Genomic DNA, 25,553 nt, shown 5'->3' with positions numbered 1-25,553 from the left:
TGTAGAAGGGCTTCTTAGGCTGTGTTACTGCTACCGTTGCCATAACCAGGCTATTAATTAACACATTGCAGACCAGTAGTTTTATTGCTAGCTTTACCCAGTGGCCAGATAAGTTTCTATTGAACGAGTCCAAAAGACGTTTTACATAAATGTTAAAGGCACCCCTTAAAATTAAATGCCCATTGCATTTTGGAGTTATTTATTACGTGTTCTTACAAGCTAATATCTTTTTAAAGTATGAGACTTTGTAAAATACCGTGTAATATGAAAACACGAGAATTCTCGAGATCCGTCTTCACAGAAAAGGAGCAAAGGGCAGGCCAAATATTATAGACATGCCCAGTAAAGTCTGGTAAAATAGGGAAGGTACTTTCCGTCAGTGACACCTGGGAACAGGTCATTGGCCAGAGTAGGCATGGCTACTGCAAGCACAGGACGATTTAATATACACTGAGTGGCCAGATTATTATGATCTCTGAATGCATAATAACCTGGCCACTCAGTGTGTGTGTGAGTTTGTGTGTCTGTGTGTGTGTGTGTGTGTGTGTGTGTGTGTATATATATATATATATACACACACATATACATACATACATATATACACACATATATACATACATATATATCACACACATATACATACATACATATATACACACACATATACATACACACACATATACACACATATACATACATATGTATGTGTGTGTGTGTGTGTGTGTGTGCAATATATATATATATATATATATATATATGAGGCCTGTTGCACGATATTCATGCAAATATAGGCCTTCCTTCCCCTGGCTTTGCTTCCGGCCGCCCGGGAGCCTGCAAGTCCTCGCTCCCGGTGGAGCACCGCTCCTGTTGCTCCCTCCGCCCCTCCACCCCCATAGCAGGCGTCCCGCCCCTCCCTGCCGCTCTGCGCCTGCATATGCAAACTAACCCGCCATCTTTGTCAGATTAATTTGCATAATCACTCCTGATTGGCTGTGGGCGTAGCAGAGGTATGGTCAATTTACATGTTTGTCTATTATTAGGTAAGATATCTATCTATCTATCTATCTATCTATCTCAGAGGCCCAGTGCATGAATTTGTGCATGGGTGGGGTCCGGCCAGCCTGGCCAGGGGGAGGGGACATGAGCGGTTGGCCAGCCTGCCTGCTGGTCGAACTCCTGGTTGAGGGGACAATTTGCATATTAGCCTTTTATTATATAGGATATACACTGAGTGGCCAGATTATTATGCGTTCAGAGATCATAATCACCTGGCCACTCAGTGTATTTAATCTCCTAAACAAAGGAGTTCTCTCTCTCTTGCTCCTGACTTGCTCTGCTTGACTCCTGGCCTGTGGGGGTCAAGCACGCACTCGCCCACCTGGCTCGTGGCCGTGCGGACCTCACTCGTGGGCCGTAGCTGGCCTGATGCTGCACCGGCCCAGCTCCCCCAGGACACGGGAACTCTGGCTGCTGGCTTTGCTTTGAGCTCTGCTGGCTCCCCAGCTGCACCTCTTCCAGGACCGGATTAAGGGACATGGGACTTGGGAAACCCCAAAATATAATCCCACGCAAATGAAGACCACTCGTCCTCCCATGGGGCCTCTGGAAATGCTTATTCCCGCGGCACCCCAAGAACGCCACGCCCACGAGCAACGGAGAAAGAGCCTCCGTTTCTCCGATAGCATAAGGAAGAATATGGAGTGATATTTCAGTGTGAGGGCCGCTTCACCTGGCTCACCACCCCAGCCGGACAATCTCTTCGTTGTGTTAACTTGGGCGCGTTCCTTAGTTTCTCTGGGCCTTGAAGTCCTTGTCAAGAAAACGGGACGAGTGGGGCTCATAAATAGTTCCTGCTCCCAGAATGCTGCTGCAGACGTCAGATGAGACACACTTGTGAAATGTTTAGCTTCGTGCCTGGCATATGATAACCATTAAAGGAATAGCAATTGTTTTTGTTTTTTATGCTTGGCAACAGGAAGCCACTGAAGGTTTTTGAGTAGGGAATGGAACAAATCTCCTTTTTTAAAATCAATTTATTGACTTCTTTTAGAGAAAGGAAGGGAGAGGGAGAGAGAGAGAGAAAAACACCAACAATGGGCTGCCTCCTGCACGCCCCTCACTGAGGATCAAGCCCGCAATCCAGCATGTGTCCCGACCCTGACTGGGAATTGAACCGGTGACCTCCTGGTTCACACTCAACCACTGGGCCACACCGGCTGGGCCCAAATCTCCTTTTAGCAAGACGGTCTGGCAGTGATAGGGAAGATGGTCTGGATTTGGGGGAGGGAGCCTGGAGGCAGGGAGACCTGTGAGGAGGCGACTTAACTGTCCAGCGAAGAGGTGTGGCTCACAGTCCACTCAGAAAGGCCCCACGCGGGACAGTGGCCGAAGGTTAAAGGGGAGGGCAGGCTCCAGAGACTTTTGACAGTGGAGTCAGGATAAAAAGAATACTGGCTCCTAGATTCCTAATCTCGGCTCCTGGGGAGATAGTGAGGCCATCAGGGAAAGGAACCCAGAAAGGGGGCTTCTGCTGGTGGAAGGGGCTGGGGCCACGGATAAAGCTGGGCACGTGCTGAGTTTGATCAGTTCTGAGTTTGATCAGGACTTAACCCTGGAGAGTTGGAAGTGGGGCCTAATGTGCTCTTCGGGGGTCGTGGTTCTCAGAGCCCCGTCCCCAGGCCCAAGCTCAGGCTTCACTTGGGACCCTGTTAGAAATGCAAATTTCTGGCTCCTCCCAGACCTGCTGAATCTGAGGGGGTGGGGGCGGGGTTAACATGCCCTCCTGGAGAGCTTGTTTCTGGGAAAGCTGTTCAGAAGAAGGGGGGAAGAGGGTGGGGTGGGGTAGGAGGAGGGGCCCTGTGAGAGGAAGGGGGAGGGGGGTATAGGAGCCTTGAAGGAGACAGAGAAGTACCAGATTTCATCAGTTCTTTTTTTTTTAATTTATTGGGTTTAATAAATGACCATTTATTGGTCAACATGAACATATAGGTTTCAGGTGGGTTTCTATGTTACAAGATCTATATGTTGTACCATGTGCCCACCATCCAAAGTCAGATCTTTTCCTGTCACCTTCTATTAGGACCCCCTACTCCCCCAACCCCATTCGCTCGGGCAACCCCCACACTGCTGTTGGTGTTCACGAGTTTCAGTTTTATATCCCACCTAGAGATTTCATCAGATGCACATCCTCTCCATGTAACATCTCTGAGTCGGCCGTGTACTGTCCGCTAGGTGACAGCTGTATGTGGTTGTCACTGCCCTCACACGCACATTAAAGCTTGCAGGAAGGGGCCAGTGACCTGGCAGGAAACCCCGGGGCAGCAATGGACACGCTTTAGAAGCATAGCTCCCTCGTTAGCAGAGAGGACGATCCCGAAGGAAAACGGGAAAATGATGGCTTTGATAAAAAATGATTCAAGTGGGCCCTGGCTGGTAGTTCAGTGGTTAGAGCGTCTGTCCATGCCCTGAAGGGTTTCAGGTTTAATTCCCAGTCAAGGGCATCTACATGGGTTGCAGGTTCCATCCCTGGCCCAGTTGGGGCATTCAAGGGAGGCAACCAATCAATGTGTCTCTCTCACACGGATGTCTCTCTCTCTCCCCTCCCTCCCTTCCTTCCTCTCTCTCTGAAAAATCAATGGGAAAAAATGTCCTCCGGTGAGGATTAACAACAACAACAACAACAACAAAATGATTCTCTTTCCCCTATTTTCTCTTTCATGTAACCACAAGCATGCTATATGATCAAACTTGTATCTAAATCTCAAAGAGCTCTTTTAATCAGAAATGAAAATGCCAGTGGCAAGGAAGCACAGTCCTGGTTTGATTGGCAGTTTTTTCTTTCTTTCTTAGTGATACATAAAATAATGCTGCAGTCTTATCATCCAAAGCATCTTGGATTCGATGTGATAAATAGAGAGGCGGTCAGAGATGCTGCAAGACCCCGCAGGGAGAAGCGAGGTGGCGTCTAAGAGCGGAGTGGGTTTGAAGCGGTGTGAGGGGTGTCCGTGGCTTCAGGAAGGACCAGGACAGAGAGGACCGAGGGCAAGGAATGGCCTTTGACACCTGAGAGGTCGCCTTTGAATTCTAGGGTTCTGTGGGTGGGGTTTTTGCTTTCAGTTCATTTGCTTTGATCAGCAGGTATTTCCAGGTGCCGGCCACTGTACTTGGATACAAACAGGAAAGACCTAGTGGCCTCTCTCTCCAGTGAGCTCACAGTTCAGAAGGGAGGGCAACAAACGAAACCCTGGTTGTGAGGCACTAAACTAGCTGTGTTAGGTGTGTGGCGGGGGAGGTGGGTGATGGATGAGGCCCGTAGGGGCAAACCGGAAGGAGCAGGTGAGCTTACCTGGGAAGAGGGAAGGGAAGAATGAAGTTTGAGAACTGAGGCCGCAAGGATGTAGAAGAGTTTGCCAGGAGGAGTTTCAGGTAGAGGGAGGGGTGAGGGCTGGGAGGTCCATGTGGTTTCTGGGGGCCTCCAAACTGGGGGCCTATGAAGGGGGAGATCAGGGTGGACTGGTCAGAGGTGGCCAGTTCACAAAGGGCCTGGTAGGCTCTGCCCTGGGGGTCAGATGTCATTCTTGAGGAGCAGTGGGACAATTTCTTAAATGTAAATTTTAAATTAATTTTTAACTTTTGTCAAAATAATGCATGCACACAAGTTTAAGAAGGAAATGGCAGTGTAAATTTGACAATGAAAAATAACTGTCCCTGGCCCTAGCCATTCTCTCTCCTCCCTCCATGATCCAGAGTTAGCCATTTGAAAGTTCTCTTTCGCCCGGCCGGTATGGCTCAGTTGGTTCAGTTTATCTTTTAAAAACCCCGAATTTATGCCATTGACCATGACCCTGTCCTATTGTCCCATACACCAGGAGGTTCGCTGCTGAGTCTTAAGTCTTCAACATCCGAGGCTTTCTGAGGTTCTGCAGGACAAAGGGCTTAGTTCCTTTTCTTTCTTTCTTTCTTTCTTTCTTTCTTTCTTTCTTCTTTCTTTCTTTCTTTCTTTTTTAAATATATTTTTATTGATTTCAGAGAGGAAGGGAGAGGGAGAGAGAGATAGAAACATCAATGATGAGAGAGAATCATTGATCGGCTGCCTCCTGCACTCTCCGCAAGGGGGATCGAGCCCTCAACCTGGGCATGTGCCCTGACTGGGAATTGAACCGTGACCTCCCAGTTCATAGGTTGACGCTCAACCACTGAGCCACACCGGCCGGGCCTTAGTTCTTATCTGGATCCCCCTCCTTAGCGACTTTGGTTTCTACTTCCTCCATTCTTCTGTGACAGTTCTCACTCAGGTACTGCCCTGTAGTGGGCTTTGGGGAGGGCCCCCAGACAGTTTCAGTGTGCCATGAAGAACCAGAGGTCCCTTGGCCTACCCGGTTTGGTTCAATGGATTGAGCATCGGCCTGCAGACTGAAGGGTCCCGGGTTTGATTCCAGTCAAGGGCACATGCCCGGGTTCTGGGCTTGATCCCCAGTGTGGGGCGTGTGGGAGGCAGTCGATCCATGATTCTCTCTCATCATAGATGTTTCTATCTTTCTCTCCCTCTCCCTTCCTCTCTGAAATCAATAAAAAAAAATAAAAAAAAAAAAAGAACCAGAGGTCCCTCGAGGGATCTTGCACAGGAGAGTTATTAATGTGCCCCCACAGGCCAAGTGGAAGGGAGATGGACACAGAGGAGGCTACCAGATTAGACGGTGAGGCAAGAGATGCTGAGTGTTGAAACCAGCCAAGGCAGAGGGGAAGGAGGGAGGAAATAACAGGGGAGTGGGATAAAAAGGCTCTTAGAAACACCCCGGATGCCACCTCAGTGTCTGACCTGGGTGATGAGGTGGCCAGTGGCCCCTTTGCTAAGCCAAGGAGCACAGTAAGAGGAACTTGCTGGATGAGGATGGGTGCAGGGTGAGGAGCCCAAGCGACTTGCAGATGGAAATCAGCAGCAGGTAGATGGGTAGGGTGTGAAGCACAGGCAGGGAGTCTAGCTGCCCATCCTCACCAGCTCCCGGCAGGAATGAGATCATGCAGCCAGGGGGGAAGGAGGAAGGGAGGGCGGAGAGCTGAGGACAGTGGACCACTCAGAGGGGAAGGGATAGTCTCTGGCCCCCAGGAGTGAGATGGAGAAGGGAGTGGAACCAAGCGCCTGCCAGCCCAGCCTGCTCACGCCGACAGCTTAAAATGTGTCCATCCAGACTCTGGGGTTAGCCAGCATCCCCTTCCCTGAGCCCGCAGTCCCCGGCAGCCATTTCCCTAAGCTCGACAGCCCCGTCCCTGAGCCCGAAGAGAGGACCGCTGTCCCTGCCCTTGTTCAAGGACAGAAGCTGATGGGGGATGGCCCTGGCTCTCCTGCTCCTGGGGAGCAGGATCAAAGAGTTGATGGTGGCAATTTCCCCTCTGCCTCAAGGTCACAGAAATCCAGGCCAGGCTCTGGGCTTGCCTGCCTCCCTCCCACAGGCACATGGCATCAGCTCTGAGGTCCAGCTGTGGGAGGCCGTCTTAATGTTCTCAGGTGTCAGAATGGGTGGCTCGCTTCAGGTGACACCGAGCAAAGACTCCCCCAGAGTCTCTGGCCGTGTGCGCCCTGGCAGCCCTGCCGGGATGTAAAACAGCCTGGTGACCTTGAATGCGTGCCGGCCCGTGTGCAGGCGTCACTCAGCCTTTACGTGCTTGCTGTCACCGGATCCACACAATTTTGTGAGGTGGGAACCTGTGCCCGTGTAACCGATGAGGAAACTGGGGCCCGGAGAGGTTAAGGGACTTGCCTGCCTGCAGTGGAGTCTGCATATGTCTATAGTGGGCACGCTTCCAAGTTAGAACCCTGAACATTTTTTATTTGCTTGTTTGTTTTTAATTTAAATTCCTTGTGGTTGAAAGTATTACATACGTCTCCTTTTTCCCCACTGACCTCTCCCCGACCGCTCCCACCCCCCAGCACATGCCCTTGCCCCCAAGCTGTCTGTATCCATTGGTTATGCTTATACGCATGCATACAAGTCCTTTGGGAGAACCCTGAATTTATGCCATTGACCATGACCCTGTCCTATGAGAGTCCACCCCCAAACCTGCCACACCTGACCTGAGCTTAGGGGATGGTGATGATGATGATGTGCGTTTGTATGTGTGAGAGAGAGAGAGTGTGTGTGTGTGTGTGTGTGTGTGTGTGTGAGTGAGAGAGAGAGAGAGAGAGACAGACAGACAGACAGACCTCTCCCTGCTCCGGAGCTCTCCTAGACTGCCCTCAAGAGACCACAGGAATTCCAATGAATTAATCTCATCACTTTATCGAGGAGGCACTTACAGAAATTACAAGGCCACCAGCCTGGCTTTGCTGGCAGTCAGCCGCTGGGGCCATAAAACAAATTGAAAGGAACAAAAATAAATAAATAAAGTAAATAAAGTTAGAAAACTCCCTCTCTCTCTCTCTCTCTCTCTCTCTCTCTCTCTCTCACACACACACACACACACACACACACACACACACACACAGAGAGAGAGAGAGAGAGAGAGAGAGAGAGAGAGAGAGAGAGAGAGAGGCCTGGATCACTGAGTTCCAGGACCTGGTAACGATGTAGAGCAGCAGGGTGTTGAGGCTGGAGACAGGGGTGGGCGGGGCCAGATTCTACAGAGCTTTAAGCCTGGGTAGACTTGGGTAAATTAGTTTAAGTATCGAGTTTATCTTTTCAATTTTACCATCTTATCAAATATTGAAATTATTTCCCAAGAAGCCAGAGTGACCTAAGAAATGGATAAGGTTTAGGCAGCAGAGGAGAGGGGCACATGGAATCTTATTTCCTTCCCTTCCTGTCCTCTCCCATCACAGCACGATCCCTGCAGGAAATGGGATGGGAAAGGTGTGGAAGTGTGGGCTGATGAGAGGTAGAGGTAGAGGTAGAGGTAGAGGTAGAGGTAGAGGTAGAGGTAGAGGTAGAGGTAGAGAGAGAGAGAGAGAGAGAGAGAGAGAGAGAGAGAGAGAGAGAGGAGAGAGAGATTGAGGTCTTAAGCTACCCTGGGCCAATCCACCTCTTCGAGCCTCAGTGTCCTCACCTCAGAATGGGGTTAAGAGCTCTCACCAAGCCACTGTGTGTACTCAATACCCAGTCAGGCACTTTGTCGTTGGGATTCAATCGTTTCATGACTTCCAAGCACTTTGTGGTGGTGGAACCTGGCTCCTGGGCGTTCTCAGAAAATCCGATAGTAAATGAGTTCCATATGCCACTGGGGAGCCTGAGGTACACTGAAGCCCGAGGACACCCTGCAGAGAGTTCTCATGTCCCAGCCCAGTGGGTGACAGTTCTTCAAAGCTTTGGGTGCCTGGCCCACCCAGACTCGGGAACTGGGGTGTCCATATTTAAGAGAGTTGGAAACATTTTGGCAAGTACCTCAGAGCACCTACTTTGAGAACCACTGCCCTGTGGGAACCTCGGTGTGGTGGGCAGGGTAGGTCTGGCCAGTTGATCCCCATCCAGTCTCTGGACGGTGGGTGGGGGCCCCGCATGGCACCTGGCAACCCTGTCTGTGTCTGCTTACAGGGAACATCGAGTACAGCTGCCCGGCCACCAACGAGTGTGAGATCACGAAGCGGAGGCGGAAGTCCTGCCAGGCCTGCCGCTTCATGAAATGCCTCAAAGTGGGGATGCTGAAGGAAGGTAAGAGGCCCGCCCGCCGAGGCTCACTGGGAGTCTCAGGGTACCCGCAAGCTGTGGATGGCCCCGGGCCCAGCGCATGTGCACACGGTTCCAGGTGTCCCCAGACCCTAGAAATCCCTCTATGCATCCCAAGTTAAGACCTGCCCGCTGGAGTGCCCATCCTTTGTCACACACCCTGTCAGCAGCCCCCAGCCCCCCCCTAGCTCTCCTAAAGGAGACGGGCCCAGCCTGGCTCAGTGGTTGAGCATCGACCTATGAACCAGGAGGTCGCGCTTCGATTCCCAATTGGAGCACACGTCTGGGTTATGGGCTCAGTCCCCAGTGGGGGTGTGCGGGAGGCAGCCAATGAATGATTTTCTCTCATCATTGATGTCTCTCTCCCTCTCCCTTCCGCTCTGAGGTGGGCCTGGGGAACTGGCGTGGCCACTGGGCAGAAGGCCCCTGGGAGGGGCAGGCTTGAGATGCTGTTTCACCTCCCAGGAGCCCATGGAGTGTGGGGGTGCAGAGATCACAACATTAAGGCTTGGGGTGACTTTAAGGCACTTGTCACCTGCAAAGGGACAGCCTCTGCTTCCCGGCAGGCGGACAGGACGTCACTGTCACCTCGAGGATCCTTTCCCCTTCCCGTCCCCTCCTCCCCATCCTCTCACTCCCCTTCTTTCCCTTCCCTCCGCCCCTCTTTCTCTGGAGCTGTGCCGTCCACCGTGCACCGTGAGCCGCCGGTTCTGAGTGTCAAGTACACGCCTGACTTCAGAGATGACGAGGATGATAAGAGGAGGGTAAAATAGCGTAGAGACAATTTTTAAACCATGAGTGCATGTCGGGGATGATCACATTTGGGTACATTGGGTTAAACCCGTGGTCCGCACACTGCGGCTCGCGAGCCACATGCGGCTCTTTGGCCCCTTGAGGGTGGCTCTTCCACAAAATACCACGGCCTTGGGCGAGTCTATTTTGAAGAAGTGGCGTTAGAAGAAGTTTAAGTTTAAAAAATTTGGCTCTCGAAAGAAATTTCAATTGTTGTACTGTTGGTATCTGGCTCTGTTGACTGATGAGTTTGCCGACCCCTGGGTTACACAAAGCATATTAGGACATGAACCTCACTTTCTTCTTGTTGCCTTCTTTAGTGTGGCTGCTAGGACATGGAAGGGGACATGTGGTTCTTGTTATTCGGACAGACAGCTGGTCCAGGTCTCATCACCTTCCCTGTCGATGGGATTGGCTCAGATTGACGACCCCTGTGGGGTGCCACTTTTGGGGGATGGGTAGTGTGTGTGTCTTCCCTTCCCTAGCTTTCAAGGGGAGCCAGTGGAAATCCTGACAGGCCAGCTTTTATGATTTTGGACCCCGGGGATCCTTCCAGAAGCGGGAGGGGCAGGAAGAGAGGTGCGGGCTGATGAAAGGGGGAAGGGGAGGGGCTGGGAGGGAGAAGGGAGGGCAGGACTGGAATGCACTCCCTCCCTAGGAGGGGGTTTCTGGAACTCAGCCCAGCCTTTAAGAGCCCCAGGGGCACCCCTCCCATGCTTCTTCCCCGCCCGCCCCCCCCCCCCCCCTCTGGGGAAGAGGACACAAATGGAAGATGCTTTGCCAGGAGGTGGCTTGGATCGTCTTGTGTTGTGGAAATTGGAGGCCCCTCCACACCCCAGCTCAGCGCTGGGCCTACACCTTTAACTGCCGTCCTCATTACTCACATCTTTTAACCCCTTTGAGATGGAGAAGGCCAGCCAGGGCTTCATTGGGGGGTCAAGTGGAGAAACAGCCCTCTTTCTAGATTAAAAATGTGCTGTATTAGACCACCCCCCCACACCCCGAAATAGCCCTGTGGTTGGTCCAGGACGTACGTACGTAGGACGTGGAACAGGACACAGAGGTGGCAGCTCGGAGCATTGGAGGCTGTTGGCAGGAGCGGGCAGGTGTGCAGAGGTCAACCGCCTGGGTCCAGCCTGGAGAGGCCCTTCCAGGAGCTCTGCCGGAGGAGGAAGGGCCGCCACCAGAGCACTGCCCTCCCCACCGCTTCCCCAGCGCTGGCAGGTCTAAGCCCAGTGGGGGAAGATGCCACAGAGGCTCCCTGTGCGGACAAAGCCGGCGCCACTGTTTCCTTTCTGTCCCGCCTCGCAGCGCAGAGCCTTGGCGAGACCCTGGGATCTGCAGCTCCGCGGGGACCGGCCCCTTCAGGAGGTGTGTGCCTCACTGAGGAGCCTGAGTCCTTGCCAGGCAGGGGCTCTTGGCAGCTGCCCTGCTCCTGCTTTTGTTTGGGTCCCCCCCCACCCCCCACTTCCCCCGCCTCACCTCGTGTGCAGGAGCCCAGACCCCCTGCCTCCTCCTGTTTCCCTCTGGCTCTGACCTGACTCTGAAAGGCAAGCGCCAGCCTTCCCCGGGGCTGCTCCCCTCTCTAAGATCCCACCCCTCGGGCTTGGGGGTGGTGAGGGGCTGGGGTCCTGGGTCTTGGGGGAGAGGGGCTGGGGAAGAGAATGGATGCCAGCCTCCCCTTCCTCCCCATCTCACCTACACATCTGAACCCTGTTCCCCTCTCTATGCTGCAGTTCTGGATGCCTTTTACAGGGTTCCCTTTCTTTTTTCATTTTAATTTACTTTAAATTATATTTTTATTGATTTCAGAGAGGAAGGGAGGAGAGAGATAGAAACATCAATGATAGAGAAGCATTGATTGGCTGCCTCCTGCATGCCCCCTACTGGGGATTGAGCCTGCAAACCAGGCATGTACCCTGACCAGGGATCGAACCGTGACCTCCTGGCTCATAGGTCGACTGACACTCAACCACTGAGCCATGCTGGCTAGGCCCTTTCTTTTTTAAAATCCTCGCTTGAGGATATGCTTAGAGAGAGAGAAGCATTGATGTGAGAAACATGGACCAGCTGTCTCGCCGACACGTGCCCCCACCAGGAATGGAACCTGCATGTGCCCTGACTGGGAATCTAATCGAACCAGCGACCCATTGGTGCACAGGACAACGCTCAACCCATTGAGCCACTCTGGCTGGGCAGCAGGTTTCCCTCTTTAAGTAGCATAACCCGAGAGGCTGCCGATGAAGGGGGTGGGGGCAGTAGCTGCCGATGAAGGGGGTGGGGCAGTAGCTTCTGGGAGAGGTCAGGCATGGTTCCGTTGGCTCAGCCTCTACCTGGAGGCTGCTGTTGGCTCTGGAATCCATGACGGTGGAATGTGGGTGATGTCCAGGGTTCTGTCTTGCTTTAAGCAAACCCAGGACATAAAAATCTGTATTTTCATGGGGAAAAAGTGATTATTCTCATTATAAATAATTGAAAACAGACTCTGCACCAGGTTAGGAGTTGGTACTGTGTCCTCCTCCTGGCTCTGGGGTATTCTTGCTGTTCATATTATTCTCATGCTCCCGGGCCTCCATTTCTTCACCTGTAGAGCAGGGATGTTGAAACCGCCTCTCCAGCCCTAACCAGTTTGGCTCAGTGGATAGAGCGTTGTCCTGCGGACCAAAGGGTCCCAGGTTTGATTCTGGTCAAGGGCACATACCTTGGTTGCAGGCTCCTCCCCAAGCCCAGGCCCTGGTTGGGGTGCGTGCAGGAGGCAACCAATCGATATGTTTCTCTTACATCGATATTTCTCTCTGTCTTTCCCTCTCTCTTCCACTCTCCCTAAAAATCAATGGAAAATATCCTCAGGGGAGGATTAAAAGAAAAAGAATCTGGCTCTCCATCCCATCAGCAAGTCAAGGTGGGGACCACGTGGACAGCTCCTTGGTGAAATGCATTGTGGGATTGCTTTAAGATGTCAGCTTTCTGGGCGTGTTGTAATAGTGTTTGACTCAAAGATAGTCTCGTTTGCATTCAACTTTTCAGCGGCCCTCCCATTGCATGGATTGGCTGGGGAAACTCTAAGAGGAGGCATCTGTCTTGGGTTGGCCTCCTGTCTGGGGTCTAAGGAAGCCAGTCAGGCTCTCCCCCATAGGCAGGCTTCGCAGCCTGGCCAGGGTGTGGCCTGACAGCCTCTAAGCCAGTAGAACTTGGAAAAATATTAGCTGCATTTCCCAGGGCCCCCCAAGTCCTTAGTACAGCTCTGGGCTTTCAGCAATCCTCCCTAGACAGCTTGTCTCTGCAAACTTCTCCTCACCTCCCTTCTCCCTCCAGCCCCCAGCCCCCCAGTCCCACTCCATTTCCTCCTCCCATCAGCCCCTGCCTGCCTTTCCCCAAGTGTTTTCTAAAAGATATTTGATTTCAGTGAAAGCTAGGCTGACATCGATGCAATGTGCTCTCACCCTTTGTGCTGGTTGGAAGGCGGAGGGCTCCTCCGGGAATTCTGGGTAATTGGGTTAGTGGCCAGCTCATGTCAGGAAATTAAAAGGAGGCCCCGATCAGGTTCCCGCTGCATGGGATTTAATGGCTTTGTATTTATAGAGTATTCTGCCTCTAGCCCATGCCAGAAATACCACTTTTCTGGCCCTTTGAATGAAGAAAGAGGATGCGAGATGGCTTACCTCTAAAAATGCTTTTTTCTTTTCCAAAATACATTAGTGTTCTGAAACAAACTGCCTCTCCTGCATTTCAGAGAATAACTTTGAACTGGAGCTGGAGAACTTGGATATATGTTTGTATCCTCCGACCACTTTCCATCCTACGTACACACACAGACACTCACACATGCACACATGTGCATACACACATATGTCTGATGGCTCACAAGATCATCCCACGTGGCCTGAAGCCTCTGGACCACTCAGGCACGATGACCTGTGACCTCTGGCCAGGAAAGCGTGGATGGAAAGGAGTGCAGGGGATGATCTTATCTGTGCTGAGTCCTTATTACTGCTCATTCAGGCTCTCTGTTTCAAGCATTGGGTAACAGGATTAGGAGCCATACAGACTCAGGAAAACCCCAGCATCACCACTTATCAGCCAGCTCCTTGGACAATTTACTTATGACTCTTTAAGCCTCCCTCTCCTCCTCTGTAAAATGGGAATAATAATGGCCATTTTCACCTTGCTCCCACTTTACAAGGACAGCCCCTAGAGTTGTACCACAAAGTAGGGTGTTGGTCATTGATTTGAGATAGGTACCCTTCATCCTGTTACAAAGTTGGTTTTCCTCTGTGATCCAGAAGGCACTGTTGACTCTCTCACGGCCTTTCTCCCCACTCCTTGAATGATGACCTTCCTTCGCATTTTCCTGAAAAAATAAAAAAATAAAATAGAAGCAGTCACGTGGGGAATTTCTTACCCTTCTGCTATTGAATCCACAAACCAACTGGCTTGTTTTCTGGATTCGTTCCTGTTAGAGCCAGCTCTGCTCCCATCAGAAGCCAGTCCACCACCTGTGCTCCGAATCCCTCTTCCTTATCGAGGACTTCACTCCTAGAGCAGCGCTTCTGCTTCCAGCACCATCGCGCTCTGCCTCACTCACGAGTGGCTCATTTTCTTTTTTTAAATACATTTTTATTGATTTCAGAGAGGAAGGGAGAGGGAGAGAGAAAGAGAGAAACTTCAATGATGAGAGAGAATCATTGATTGGCTGCCTCCTGCACGGCCCCTACTGGGGATCGAGCCTACAACCCAGGCATGTGCCCTTGACCAGAATCGAACCTTCAGTCCACAGGCTGACGCTCTAACAACTGAAAAAGGGCGTCATGCTCATATACTCACCCGCAGAGCCAAACCGGCTAGGGCGAGTGGCTCATTTCCATCAGCACACTAACTACTATACTTTGGTTCTCCTATTTTTAAAACAAAGTTAAAATGCATAACTGTATTTTAAGTCTTTATCTCCATCCAGCTACTGCTCCATTACTCTGCTCCCTTCTCAACAGAACTTCCCCAACGGAGCTGTCAGATTTACTATATCTGCTTCCTTACCCCATCCACTTTTTAAAAAACTTCCTTAAAAAGTAAACACTTGCTCTAGCTGGTTTGGCTCAGTGGATAGAGTGTTGGCCTGTGGACTGAAGGGTCCCAGGTTCGATTCTGGTCAAGGGCATGTACCTTGATTGCGGGCACATCCCCAGTGGGGGGTGTGCAGGAGGCAGCTGATCGATGTTTCTCTCTCATCGATGTTTCTAACTTTCTATCCCTCTCTCTTCCTGTCTGTAAAAATCCATAAAATATATTTTTAAAAAAGTAAACACTGAGTAGATCCAGAAAAATACTTATAGTACTGCACATTATATTAGGGTAAGGCTAAGCTTCTGAGAGAGAGGCACTCCTTTCCTCCCTCAAAAACCAAAACGAACAAATAAAAAACCAGAAACTTAAAGTTTAAAAGTTTAGTTCTCTCTCATCTCTCATGCAACAGTCAACAGTCAGAGGTTTTCCAGGATTGATTGGCAGCTTGACCATCCTTAGCAAGTGGCTTCCTTGTGTGGACCCAGTCCTCCATCTCCTAGAGAGCCAGATCATTCAAAGGGCGGGACCCAGAAGTGGCACATGGCCCTTTCATTCCTAATCCATTGGAGAACCTGGTCACATGGCCATACTGCTCTGCAAGGAATTCTGGGAATTGTAGTCATTAACTGGGATACCATGTGCCCAGTTAAAATTCTTGATATGGAAGAGGAAATAACATTTTAGAGGACAAGCATTGTTATTTGCCAAAAATATACATCACATATGAAGAACATTGATACCTTCCATCTAGAATAAGAAAAAGTCAATTACTCTTGCTTTTGAGGTTCTCTCTGTGTTATTCCTCATTTTCATTACCCTAGAGCCGTGGTCGGCAAACCGCGGCTTGCAAGCCACATGCAGCTCTTTGGCCCCTTGAGTGTGGCTCTTCCACAAAATACCATGTGTGGGCGCGCACGTACAGTGCTATTGAAACTTTGTGGCCCATGTGCAGAAGTCGGTTTTCAGCCTGGACAAGTCTATTTTGAAGAAGTGGTTCTAACGCCGAGCCACACTCAAGGGGCCAAAGCCGCATGTGGCTCGCAAGCCGCGGTTTGCCGACCACTGCCCTAGAGGTAACCATTATCCCACTTTTGCATTGTTTTCCCCTTGACTTTCTTTATAGTGTTATCATATATCTGTATCTCTCATGATAGTTCTTTGGTTTTAATGAAATTATCCAATACATACTCTTCTGCATCTTGATATTTTAGTCAATATTTCTGAAATGAATGCTTCTTGTTGCATGTTGCTGTAATTCATTTGTTTTTATGTTGACCAGATAGTGAATATTTTAGGCTTTGTGGGCCAAGAGGTCTCTGTCTTGACTACTTAACTCTGACGTTGTAATGTGAATGCAGCCACAGATAACATGTAAATGAACGGATGGGGCTGCGTTCTGTTAAAATAGGCAGAGGGCTGGGTTCGGCTCACAGGCCATGAGCTCAGTGGGGTTTGTTTAACTTTCTGCTGTTGATGGATGTTTGGGCTTCTGGGCTTTTGCTGTTACAAATAGCGTTATGCCCATGCTTCCTGTGGCACATAAGTAAGGACTTACAGGCCGGGCTGTGAAAGGGCCAGATATACACATCTGCAGCTTTAAGAGATGACGTTAAACTGGTTTTGACTTGATTGTACTGATTTACCACATGCGTTCAGATGTTCTGGTTGCTCCATATACTCACCCCTTTTACATTTTTGCTGGTGAGTGTAAAGTGGTGTCTTCTTACTGCTTTGATACATATTTTCTCGACTATGAGATAAGCATATTTTACATGTTTATTAGCCACTTGGGATTCCTTTTCTGTGAGGGGCTTGTCCAAGCCTTTCCCTATTTTTCTAGTTTCTGTTTGTTTGTTTGTTTGTTTATGAATAGTTGTAGAAATCTTTATATATTCTGGTCATTTTGTTAGGTCTTCCTCAGTTGTTAGTGTTGTACAAACCTCATTTGTCACTCCTCTCTCTTTATGGAGTCCCATGATGATCAGAAATTAGTAATTTTATTAAATGGAATTTATCTTTTCCTTTATGGCTTGCATGTTTATGTCATTTAAAGAATATTTTCCTAACCTGCTTTGTAAAGATGTTTCCTTAATCTGCCTTACCCACTTGGGTCTTTGGTCCTGCTGGAGTTGAGTGTTGAGTACAATGAGCCGGTCACCTTCAGTTTGCTCCAGTGGGCTTCATTCCTGACCACACAGGACCTGCCCTCCACAGCCCCTGAGTTGCCAAACCTAGCTTCTGCTTACTCCGCCTCTCGGCAATAGTATTTCAAACAAGTTTCCAGCCCTCCTTGGACCTTTTTCTCTTTGCTTTTCTGACACCGTGCTTGCCTTACCCCTCTGACCATGCTTTTTAGTCTTCTGTGTAAGCTCCTCCTCTGGACGTGGAATCAGGCCCTCTTCTTCTCCTACACCCTGCAGGTGATCTCATCTAGATCTGAGACTGGGTACAGACGACCCTCAATCTTAACCTCCAGTTCTAGCTCCTTCCCTGCATTTAAGACTCCAGAATCTGACTGTCCTACTGGCATCTCCACTTGGATTCCTTACAAGACATCAACGATTCAACACATCTAGAGAGGAACTCTAGATTTTTCCCACCCCTCCCTCCACCATTCCAGGCTTCCCCATTTCCTGAATGGCATCTCTGAATGACCATCGCCCAAGCAAAACCTAGTAGCCACCCATAGGTTTTGGTCTGCATAGCAGTGTGACGCTCCTCCTCCTGAGTCAATGTCCAAAATGCATTTCAGATCTGCCTGCTTATCTTCCTCTCTATGAGCCTGGCCCTGGTCCAGGGAAGCAAGTTTCCAAACTGGACTTCTGATTCCGCCCTTGGTCCTATTCATCCGACTCCCACAGCAGCTAGAGTGGGCTTTTCAAGCCCTAATATGATTCTGTTGCTCTGCTTCAGGGACGTTCTATTGCACTTTGAATAAAATCTAAGCACTTGACTCTGGTCTTCAAGACCCTGCTCAATCTAGCCCCTCCCCACCTCTTCAGTGGCATCTTGCACCATTTCTTTCCTGCCCCTCACATCTACTCACTCCGTGGCAGCCTCGCCAGCTTACTTGTGATCCTCACGCATGACACACAGGGTCCTCGGGCTGTTTCCTCTGCCTGGAATGCTCTCCCCAGTCTGGCTCCTCAACGTAAATGCCACCTCGGAAAGGCCTTTCTTCCCACTTCGTTTCTATTGTATCCCGTTGTGTACTTTCTATGAATTTCTCCCAGTCTGAAATGATCTCATTTATTCTTTTGTTTGTATTCTTGTTCATTCTGACAGCCTCTTACACAATTGTTCTTGATTTAGGAACTCACAAATCCTTTTGAAAATCCAGTGAAACTCTATCATAAAACATACGTAAGTACCAGCACATAAAATTTTGCTGACAATCTAAGAGCTTCGAAGAACTAAGAGGTTTCTGAAGCCAGATTGAGAGCTGATGTTGCAGAATCAGACTTTTAGAAATAGAAAGGACCTGAGGAACCATTGGGACCCCGGGATGGCCAAATGCCTTTAGTTGGACTCTCTCCTCTAGGGTGAGGCGTGGCTGCCTAGAGTGCATGATTGAAAGGCTTCTTAGGCCGTGTCTGGGGTCAGTAGGCAAGAGTGCCATGATTGATTAGCAATGTCTGCCACAGACTTGGGAAAGGGAAGGCAGTGGCATCGCAGAGAGCTATTTGCCATGTCTGACCTGGTGCATCTGAATTTAAATGATTTGCCCAAGGCCACACAGTTAGTAAATAACAAAGCTGGAAGGAATCTAGTCTCCTGGGTTATGTAAGACTTCCTTCTAAGAAGCTGATTTCAACTCAAGGAGATGGCTTGGCCAGTAGCAAAGCCCATAGTACTTCCTCAAAAGGGAAAAAAGAAGGGAAAGGAAGGGGAGGTTGGGCTGAAATAATTTTTCCTTGGAAGGTGTATATTTTTGGGGACTTCCTGGCAGCGGGGAATGCAGCCACAGCTGCCAATGTTGTTGGGGAAATGATCCCCTGGGTGAGAAGGATCCCCAGGAGAGAGCAGCGCCAGATGGACACTTTCCTAATCGGCAGGAGGCCAGAGGCTCATCCCTCAGTACCACTGTACCCACCCTGGAGCAGTTGGCACCGCGCCGGGATATCAGGTGGCATGCGTGCTTCTCTACCTCTTGGCTTTCATTGAGTCCCGTGTGAGGCACTCTTCACTATGACGATATGGCACCGGGGTAAGAGGCAGCCCCCAATAGCCGTCCTTTCCAAGGTCTCAAGGTGAGCTCACCTGTCATCCAGAAATCCCCCACAGTCCCACATATGCAGGGGATGTGGATGAGCGGTTAGGGCATTCTGCTGGGGCGCCCATCGGCATACCCCCTGACCCACAGCCTCTGGGCCCGCAGGAGCCCAGGGTACCCACATCACCCTTGGGTGGTTTTCTCCTCTTCCTGGAGATGGTCAGCTGTGCGTTGGTAGGACATAGAGGCAAAGAGTCAACTGCCAAGACCCTTGGGAAGAACATGGGTCAGATAAAAGTATTGGGGAAAAAATAGAGGGGGGGGGGGTTGATGCAGTGCTCCCCAGACCTGGCAGATAGTCAGAATCATTAGAAGAGCTTTGAAAAATTACCCATTCCTGGACATCACCCCAGAGCCGCTGACACAGGGTAAGTCCTCCAAGTCGGTGTAGCTCAAAGGCTTTCCAGGGCATTCTATGATGATACAGGACGGATGCTCTCAAGTTCAGGGCTAGGGAGATGGGACTGGAGATCCCGGTTCAGCTCCTCCCTCTGACATTTCCTGGTTGTGTGACCATGAGCAAGTCACGTGGTCTTTCTGAGCTACCCTTCCCACATGGGAAAATAATAATAATGTCTTCTACCTCCTGTCCCACGGTTCCGCAGATCAACGGAGATATGGAAATAGCTCTGTTAACTGTGAAGCATTTCATTGCATGTCCGTGAATCTGCTTCATCGTTAATATGCCAAGGGCACTGGATTTGAAGGAAGGGAGTGGGGTTCCTGGGTAAGGGGAGGAGAAGGGTCTTGACCACGAAAACTTTGCATGTCAGGAGAGATGCCGCCCTTACGTGTGGACAGCAGCTCCACAGAGGAGGCCGGAGAAGGACACGGGCTTCAAGGCCTTGTCTGAGCCTTTCCTGCCGGGAGAGAAACATGACAGGGGCAGCGCCGGGGACGGGCTCGGGGCCAGGTGCAGGGCCACGCTTTTCAGAGCTCTGCCGGTTATTTTTAGTGCCTGGGTATAAATGAAAGAAATTTAAACTGCCCCCCGCTGCTGCCGCCCTGCACACTCGGCTATTTTTACTTCCGAAAGACTGGGCTCTGGTCCAGCTTAGGGAGGGAAACCGAGAAGAAAGGTGGAGGGTCGGGGTGGGGGTGGAGAATTGGGAATTATTTTTCTTCCATTAAGAAAAAAAGTCAGAAGCCCGATGTTATCAGTCAGCAAGTGGACATCCGATCCAGGATGTGGCAGCCACCAGCCCTGGGCGCTCTGGGCACTCCGACATGCCTGCAGTGGGTTGGAGAGGTCAGCAGGTGGGGCATGGGTTGCAGAGAGGTTAGGGGAGCCCCGCTCCCCTCCTCCCAAGGTATTTCTGCCCCAGAGGGGGCCTGCAGCTTCTTTGCTGTTTCCTGTGCCCTAAGCCGGGCGGTGGGATTGGATACTGCCGACGTGGAGACAGCAGTCCAGTGATGAGACTGTGGGGGGGGTTGGGGGCCTCAGGACTGCAGCCACGGGCGGAGCCTCTGTCCTCTGCCCTGGGCACCTATTCAGGAGAGCGCGGTGTTGGAGCTGTGTGCCCTGGCACAACCTCTCTGAACCTCAGTTTCTTCCAGGTTTTCATTTAACGCGTCTGGCCCATGGCAGTTATAGCGAAGGAGGTGTGTTTCTCCCTCTTCCCAGGGGAAAGCGGGCAGTTCAGGCCCAGACCCTACCACCTTCAATAGCAGATGAAAGGAAAGAAAGTATTGTAAAGTGCCTACTGTGTACCAAGCACTTTGCCATGTTTCACACATTTTATGTTTTTTAATTCCCCTAACCTGAGAAAGGTGAAACATGTAAAAAAATCTTTTCACAGCTTTATTGAGATAAAATTCACCCATTTTAAAGTATGCAAATCAATGGTTTTTAGGTATATTACATTATTAATGTTTTTTTTAATTATGGAAAAAAATATATAATAAGATTCCCACTTTAAAACCCATTTTTAAATGTACAATTTAGTGACATGAAGTACATTCACAATGTTTTGCAACCATCACTACTATTTCCAAAACCTTTTCATTATCTCAAACAGAAACTGTATTCATTGAACAATAACTCCCCATCCTTCCTGCCCTCTAACCCCTGGCAACCCTCAATCTACTTCCAGTCTATTCTAGGTATTTCTTATGAGTGAAATCATACAATACTTCTATTTTTTGTCTGGCTTATTTCACTTAGTATGTTTTCCAAGTCCATCCATGTCATAGTATGTATCAGAACTTTATCCCTTTTTATGACTGAGTATAGTGCCACATTTGTTTGTGTGTATAGTGTGTATAGTGCCTTTATCCCTTCATCTGTCAATAGATAATTGGGTTTCCTCACCTTTTGGCTATCTATATATATAAAAGCCTAAGCGACCGTCCTATCATTCGACTGTTTGCCTGGTAGCTATGATTCAGTGACCACCAGGGGGCAGACGCTCCAACCAGTAGAGGAGGGAGCCCCATTCCTCGCGTAATCGACCGTGGGTGAGGTTGCTGCTGGGGCACTGTCGGCCCCGAATCTGCTTCACTGCACCCCAGACGCAGAGAGGAGGGAGCCCGATTCTGGGGTGCATCACCCAAGAACTGCCCTCTCATAATCCGGGACCCTTCAGGGGATGTCGGAGAGCCAGTTTCGGCCCGGTCCCCTCAGGCCAGGCCAAGGAATCCGTGCACTGGGCCTCTAGTTGTGAATAATGCTGCAATGAACATTTGTGTGCAAGTATCTGAATTCCTGATTTCAGTTCTTTTGCATATATACCCAGGAGTGGAAATACTTGGTCATATGATAATTCTGTTTAGCTTTTTGAGGAACCACTAAGCTGTTTTTCACAATGGCAACATCATTTTATATTTCCACAAGTAGTTACAATTTTTTAATTAACCTTTTAATTTTGAGATCATTGGAAATTCACATGCAACTGTAAGAAATAATACAGGAGATCCCATGTGCCCGTTACCCAGGGTCTCCAGTGGTAACATCTTGTAAAACAATAGGACAGTATCTCAGCAGACAATTGACTATATCAATCAAGATATAGGACATTTTCAAGGGTGAAGTATTTTTAATATTAATAATAGTAGCTAACATTTCTTTAGCACTTCCTATGTGCCATCTATCATATTTTCAGTGCCTTACATGTGTTAACTCACATAATCCTCACAACAATCCTACGAGGTAAGTACTATTATTAGCCCCATTTTACAGGTGCAGAAATTGAGGCACAGAGAAGTGAAGAAGTAGTAAGGGATAGCGTCAGGGCTGACCATGAGCCTAGTGCTTTTTTCTTCTGCGCCAGAGGCCTCCACACAGTTGCTGCTCTCAAAGTAAACACACTCACCAGGTGGGCGTAGGAAGCCACAGAGGGAAGGCCCCTGGGCGCTTGCATCCAGGTGTGATGATGGAGCATCTCAGCATGGACTAGGTTACTCCTTCTGTTCACCTTGTCTGCCCCCTGTTCCTTGCCAGGATGACCAAGTCCATCCCACCTCCCTGCTGTCTTGGTCAGGGTTGGGCCTGAGCAGATGTGAGAACTAGGGTGGCATTTCGAGGTCTAAGTCTAGGCCACACCCTGGCCCAACAGAAAGGGACAGAAGTGTTGGGAGTCGTGGATAAACACCCCAAGGTCCCCATTCCCTCGTCTCCTGTGGCGCCTCCAGGAAGCACACCTGGTAGGAAGCCAGAGGACAGGGGATCCCAGGAGACAGCAGGGCGGAGGAGAGGAGAGTGTGGACCTGGAGGAGCAAAGGAAACCCAGCTCAGGGGGAGCCGCCTCTGCCTCTGACAGCGTGGATGCCACAGTAGGGTCTTCTGTGGATTATACGCTGTGGTACGGCCTCTGGGCAGGATCGGTCCACCAGCGATGAGGGAGGCTGTCCTCAGCTGAGGCCACACAGGCTTCCACGTGCTCTGTGGCATCTCAGGGGGTGCCATTCAGACTGAATTCTAGGTGAATGGTGCCCCGGGAGCTGTGCGACGTGGTGCTGGCAGGGTCTCTCTGCTGCTTGTCTTCTAACATGAAGACCCCTGGCCCGTTGAGAGATGCCGGGTGCCAGAGAGGTTAGCGCCTGGGCTCTGGAGTCAGACTCCAGTCCTACCTGTGTGGCCTTGGCAAGTTACTCCTCCCCTCTTAGCCTCGCTTTCCCCATATGTAAAATGGGAGAGTAATAGCGGTTCCCTCATAGGATTGCTGCGATTCCTGAGTGAAACCCACAGGATGCTCAGAGCACAGGCCACACCTGGTAGCAACTGGTCAGTAGATGTGAGCTTCTGCTTATACTTGTGTCCACAAGATTTAGGGGGGTTGTCCTGTTGCCAAGAAGGGCGACAATTCCTTATCTGGTTTTGGGCTCAACTAAAGGAGTCGGTCTGCACAGGTGCATGTATTTAGTGATTATCACTTTTTTTTTTGTGTTCGTGGCACTTACAAACTTAAATTTTGACCTGCATGTGTGAAGAGATTAAACCGTGCTGAACAGTGGTTAAAACCAAGGACATGTTTATTACAGTACTTGGAGATCTGGTACACGCTACACATGAGTATTATTATTATTATTATTATTTTAAATACATTTTTTAAAATTGATTTCAGGGAGGAAGGGAGAGGGAGAGAGAGATGGAAACATCAATGATGAGAGAGAATCATTGACTGGCTGCCTCCTGCATGCCCCCTACTGGGGATTGAGCCCGCAACCCAGGCATGTGCCCTTGACCGGAATCGAACCCGGGACCTTTGAGTCCACAGGCCGACGCTCTATCCACTGAGCCAAACCGGCTAGGGCGGTGGTCGGCAAACTCATTAGTCAACAGAACCAAATATCAACAGTACAACGACTGGAATTTCTTTTGAGAGCCAAATTTTTTAAACTTAAACTTCTTCTAACGCCACTTCTTCAAAATAGACTCACCCAGGCCGTGGTATTTTGTGGAAGAGTCACACTCAAGGGGCCAAAGAGCCGCATGTGGCTCGCGAGCCGCAGTTTGCCGACCACGGGGCTAGGGCCACATGAGTATTATTAATGCTTGTTTAAATTCAGAAAGTACCAATAAGATGATACAATCAATCTAATAATCCCAGGCAGCAATTGTGAATTAATTAGTATTTTGATATGCTCCCTGAGCCTACTTTTTAGCTATTTTGTTAAAGATAAGGACACAAACAATAAGGCAACTCCCATTTCAAGCTCAAGTCTCCTTTTTTTTCAGTTTGGTGTTTGTAAGACTTCAACACCCTAATTGAAAAGTAACTGCCCATCGTGTCGGTGGAAATTGCTCTCTGCTGCAAGTTGCGGAGAACTTGACTGCGAGTGGCTTCAGCACTGACAAAGGAGACGGGTTTCCCCTCTAACAGGAAGCGTGGGGTCGGCGGTTGCTGCCTTGCACAGGCTGCTCAGACTCAGCATCAAGTGCTCAGGCTCTTTCTTCCGGCTCTTTGCTGTCCTCACATGGCGGCCTCTCGGTGGCAAGGTGGCTGTCACAGCTCTGGGCTTCACCTTCCAGGTCAGGGTAGGAGAAAGGCAACAGTAGCTGCATCAGCTTGTGTGACTCTCTTATCAGAAAGGCAAAACCATTCCCAGAAAGCCCCCACCATGGAATGTCCCTTCTACCCCATTGGCCAGAACCAAGTCATGTGTCCAACCCTTGTTAACTGGGAAAGTGGGGAACGGGATGGTTGGGACTAGGGCACATTGTCTTCACAAGCAAAACCCCGGTTCTGTTAGTACGGAAGAGGGGGAAATGGAATGAAAACTGGGTAGACAGCTAGTGATGTCTGCCAGGCCCAGCGGTGAGAAGTGGGTGACCTGCTTCTCAAGGTTTCACGATCCGACATCTTGCTCTCAGGATGAAAACCCCGTCCATACCTCTGGAGGAGGGTCTTCTTGTTTACTACAATTATGAGCGGCAAACTAAAAAAATATATATATAAAAACACACTGGCTGATAAAAGTCTAAGCACCCGTTGAGCAATGTCCGTTTAGGTAGAATGCAGAGGAATTCAGACCTCTGTGCCCTTGTGGAGCTGACCCTTCGCAGTGCAGAGCAGAGCAGATCGCATCCATAAAGACACATGCATAGGAGGCAGGGAGGGGATTGGCCTGCAAACACTGTGCAAATATAGAAAATAAAGAGTGCTTGGCCATGGAAGGAGGGTGCCCAGGGAAGTTCAAGTCCATAAAGGGTTGTCTTGTGGAAGGGTATCGTCTTGTTGGATTGGATGGGGTGAAGGGTAGGAACTGATTCAGAGACAGAATGTAGCTCAACACAAGGAGGAAATTTCCTGAGGAATGAATGGCCCGTCTTGAGGGAGTGGATTTCTGGAGGGACAAATGGAAACTGGAGAAAAGATCAGACTCTGAGATTCTTCTGCTTCCTAAGTCTGGAGGGCTTCGTTTCAGCGGGGCACACCGTTTTACTCGGACACTGGATCGGGCAACAAAGACGAACGGAAGTCCTTGCCCAGGAGGTGCCCACAGTCCACCAGGGAGAGGGGTGTGCGGTGAATTGGGAAGAGTTGTTATAACCGGAGTGACTGTAAGAGAGGATGAGCAAAGGGAGCCCAGGAAGAGTGTCAGGAGAGAGAATGCTTGAACTGGGCCTTCAGACATGCGGGAGGTGAATTGCCTTTGGGAAGAGTGTGGGCAGGAGGGATAAGGGCACTTCCCTAAAGGGGTGCCCTTCTGCCCAACCCCCGCCTACAGGAAGGAGTCCCTGGGCTGAGAAGCACATGTTTCTGCCATAGGACCCTTCTACTGGAAATGCTCACTAGCAAACCGTGCCTGTGGGGCAGGGTGTTGGGGCA

The 25,553-nt window shown here is 49.9% G+C and overlaps 1 protein-coding gene across 4 annotated transcripts in view; it reads left to right on the top strand.

The window, feature by feature from the left end:
• Window positions 1-25,553, top strand: part of ESRRB (estrogen related receptor beta) — a 104,500-nt gene that overhangs the window by 58,754 nt on the left and 20,193 nt on the right. For 3 of the 4 annotated variants that reach the window (XM_028141335.2, XM_054715460.1, XM_054715459.1), the window contains one exon: window positions 8,526-8,642. The exons of the other annotated variant lie outside the window; for it this stretch is intronic. In XM_028141335.2, the coding sequence (XP_027997136.1) occupies window positions 8,526-8,642 (117 nt within the window). The remainder of the gene's footprint in view (window positions 1-8,525; window positions 8,643-25,553) is intronic. 4 annotated transcript variants of the gene reach the window in all.

The sequence above is a fragment of the Eptesicus fuscus genome, chromosome 5, assembly GCF_027574615.1.
Source record: "Eptesicus fuscus isolate TK198812 chromosome 5, DD_ASM_mEF_20220401, whole genome shotgun sequence".
In the NCBI taxonomy this organism is placed as follows: domain Eukaryota; kingdom Metazoa; phylum Chordata; class Mammalia; order Chiroptera; family Vespertilionidae; genus Eptesicus; species Eptesicus fuscus.
The sequence above is the reverse complement of the archived record's forward strand: the minus strand, read 5'-3'. Positions and strand labels throughout refer to the sequence as shown.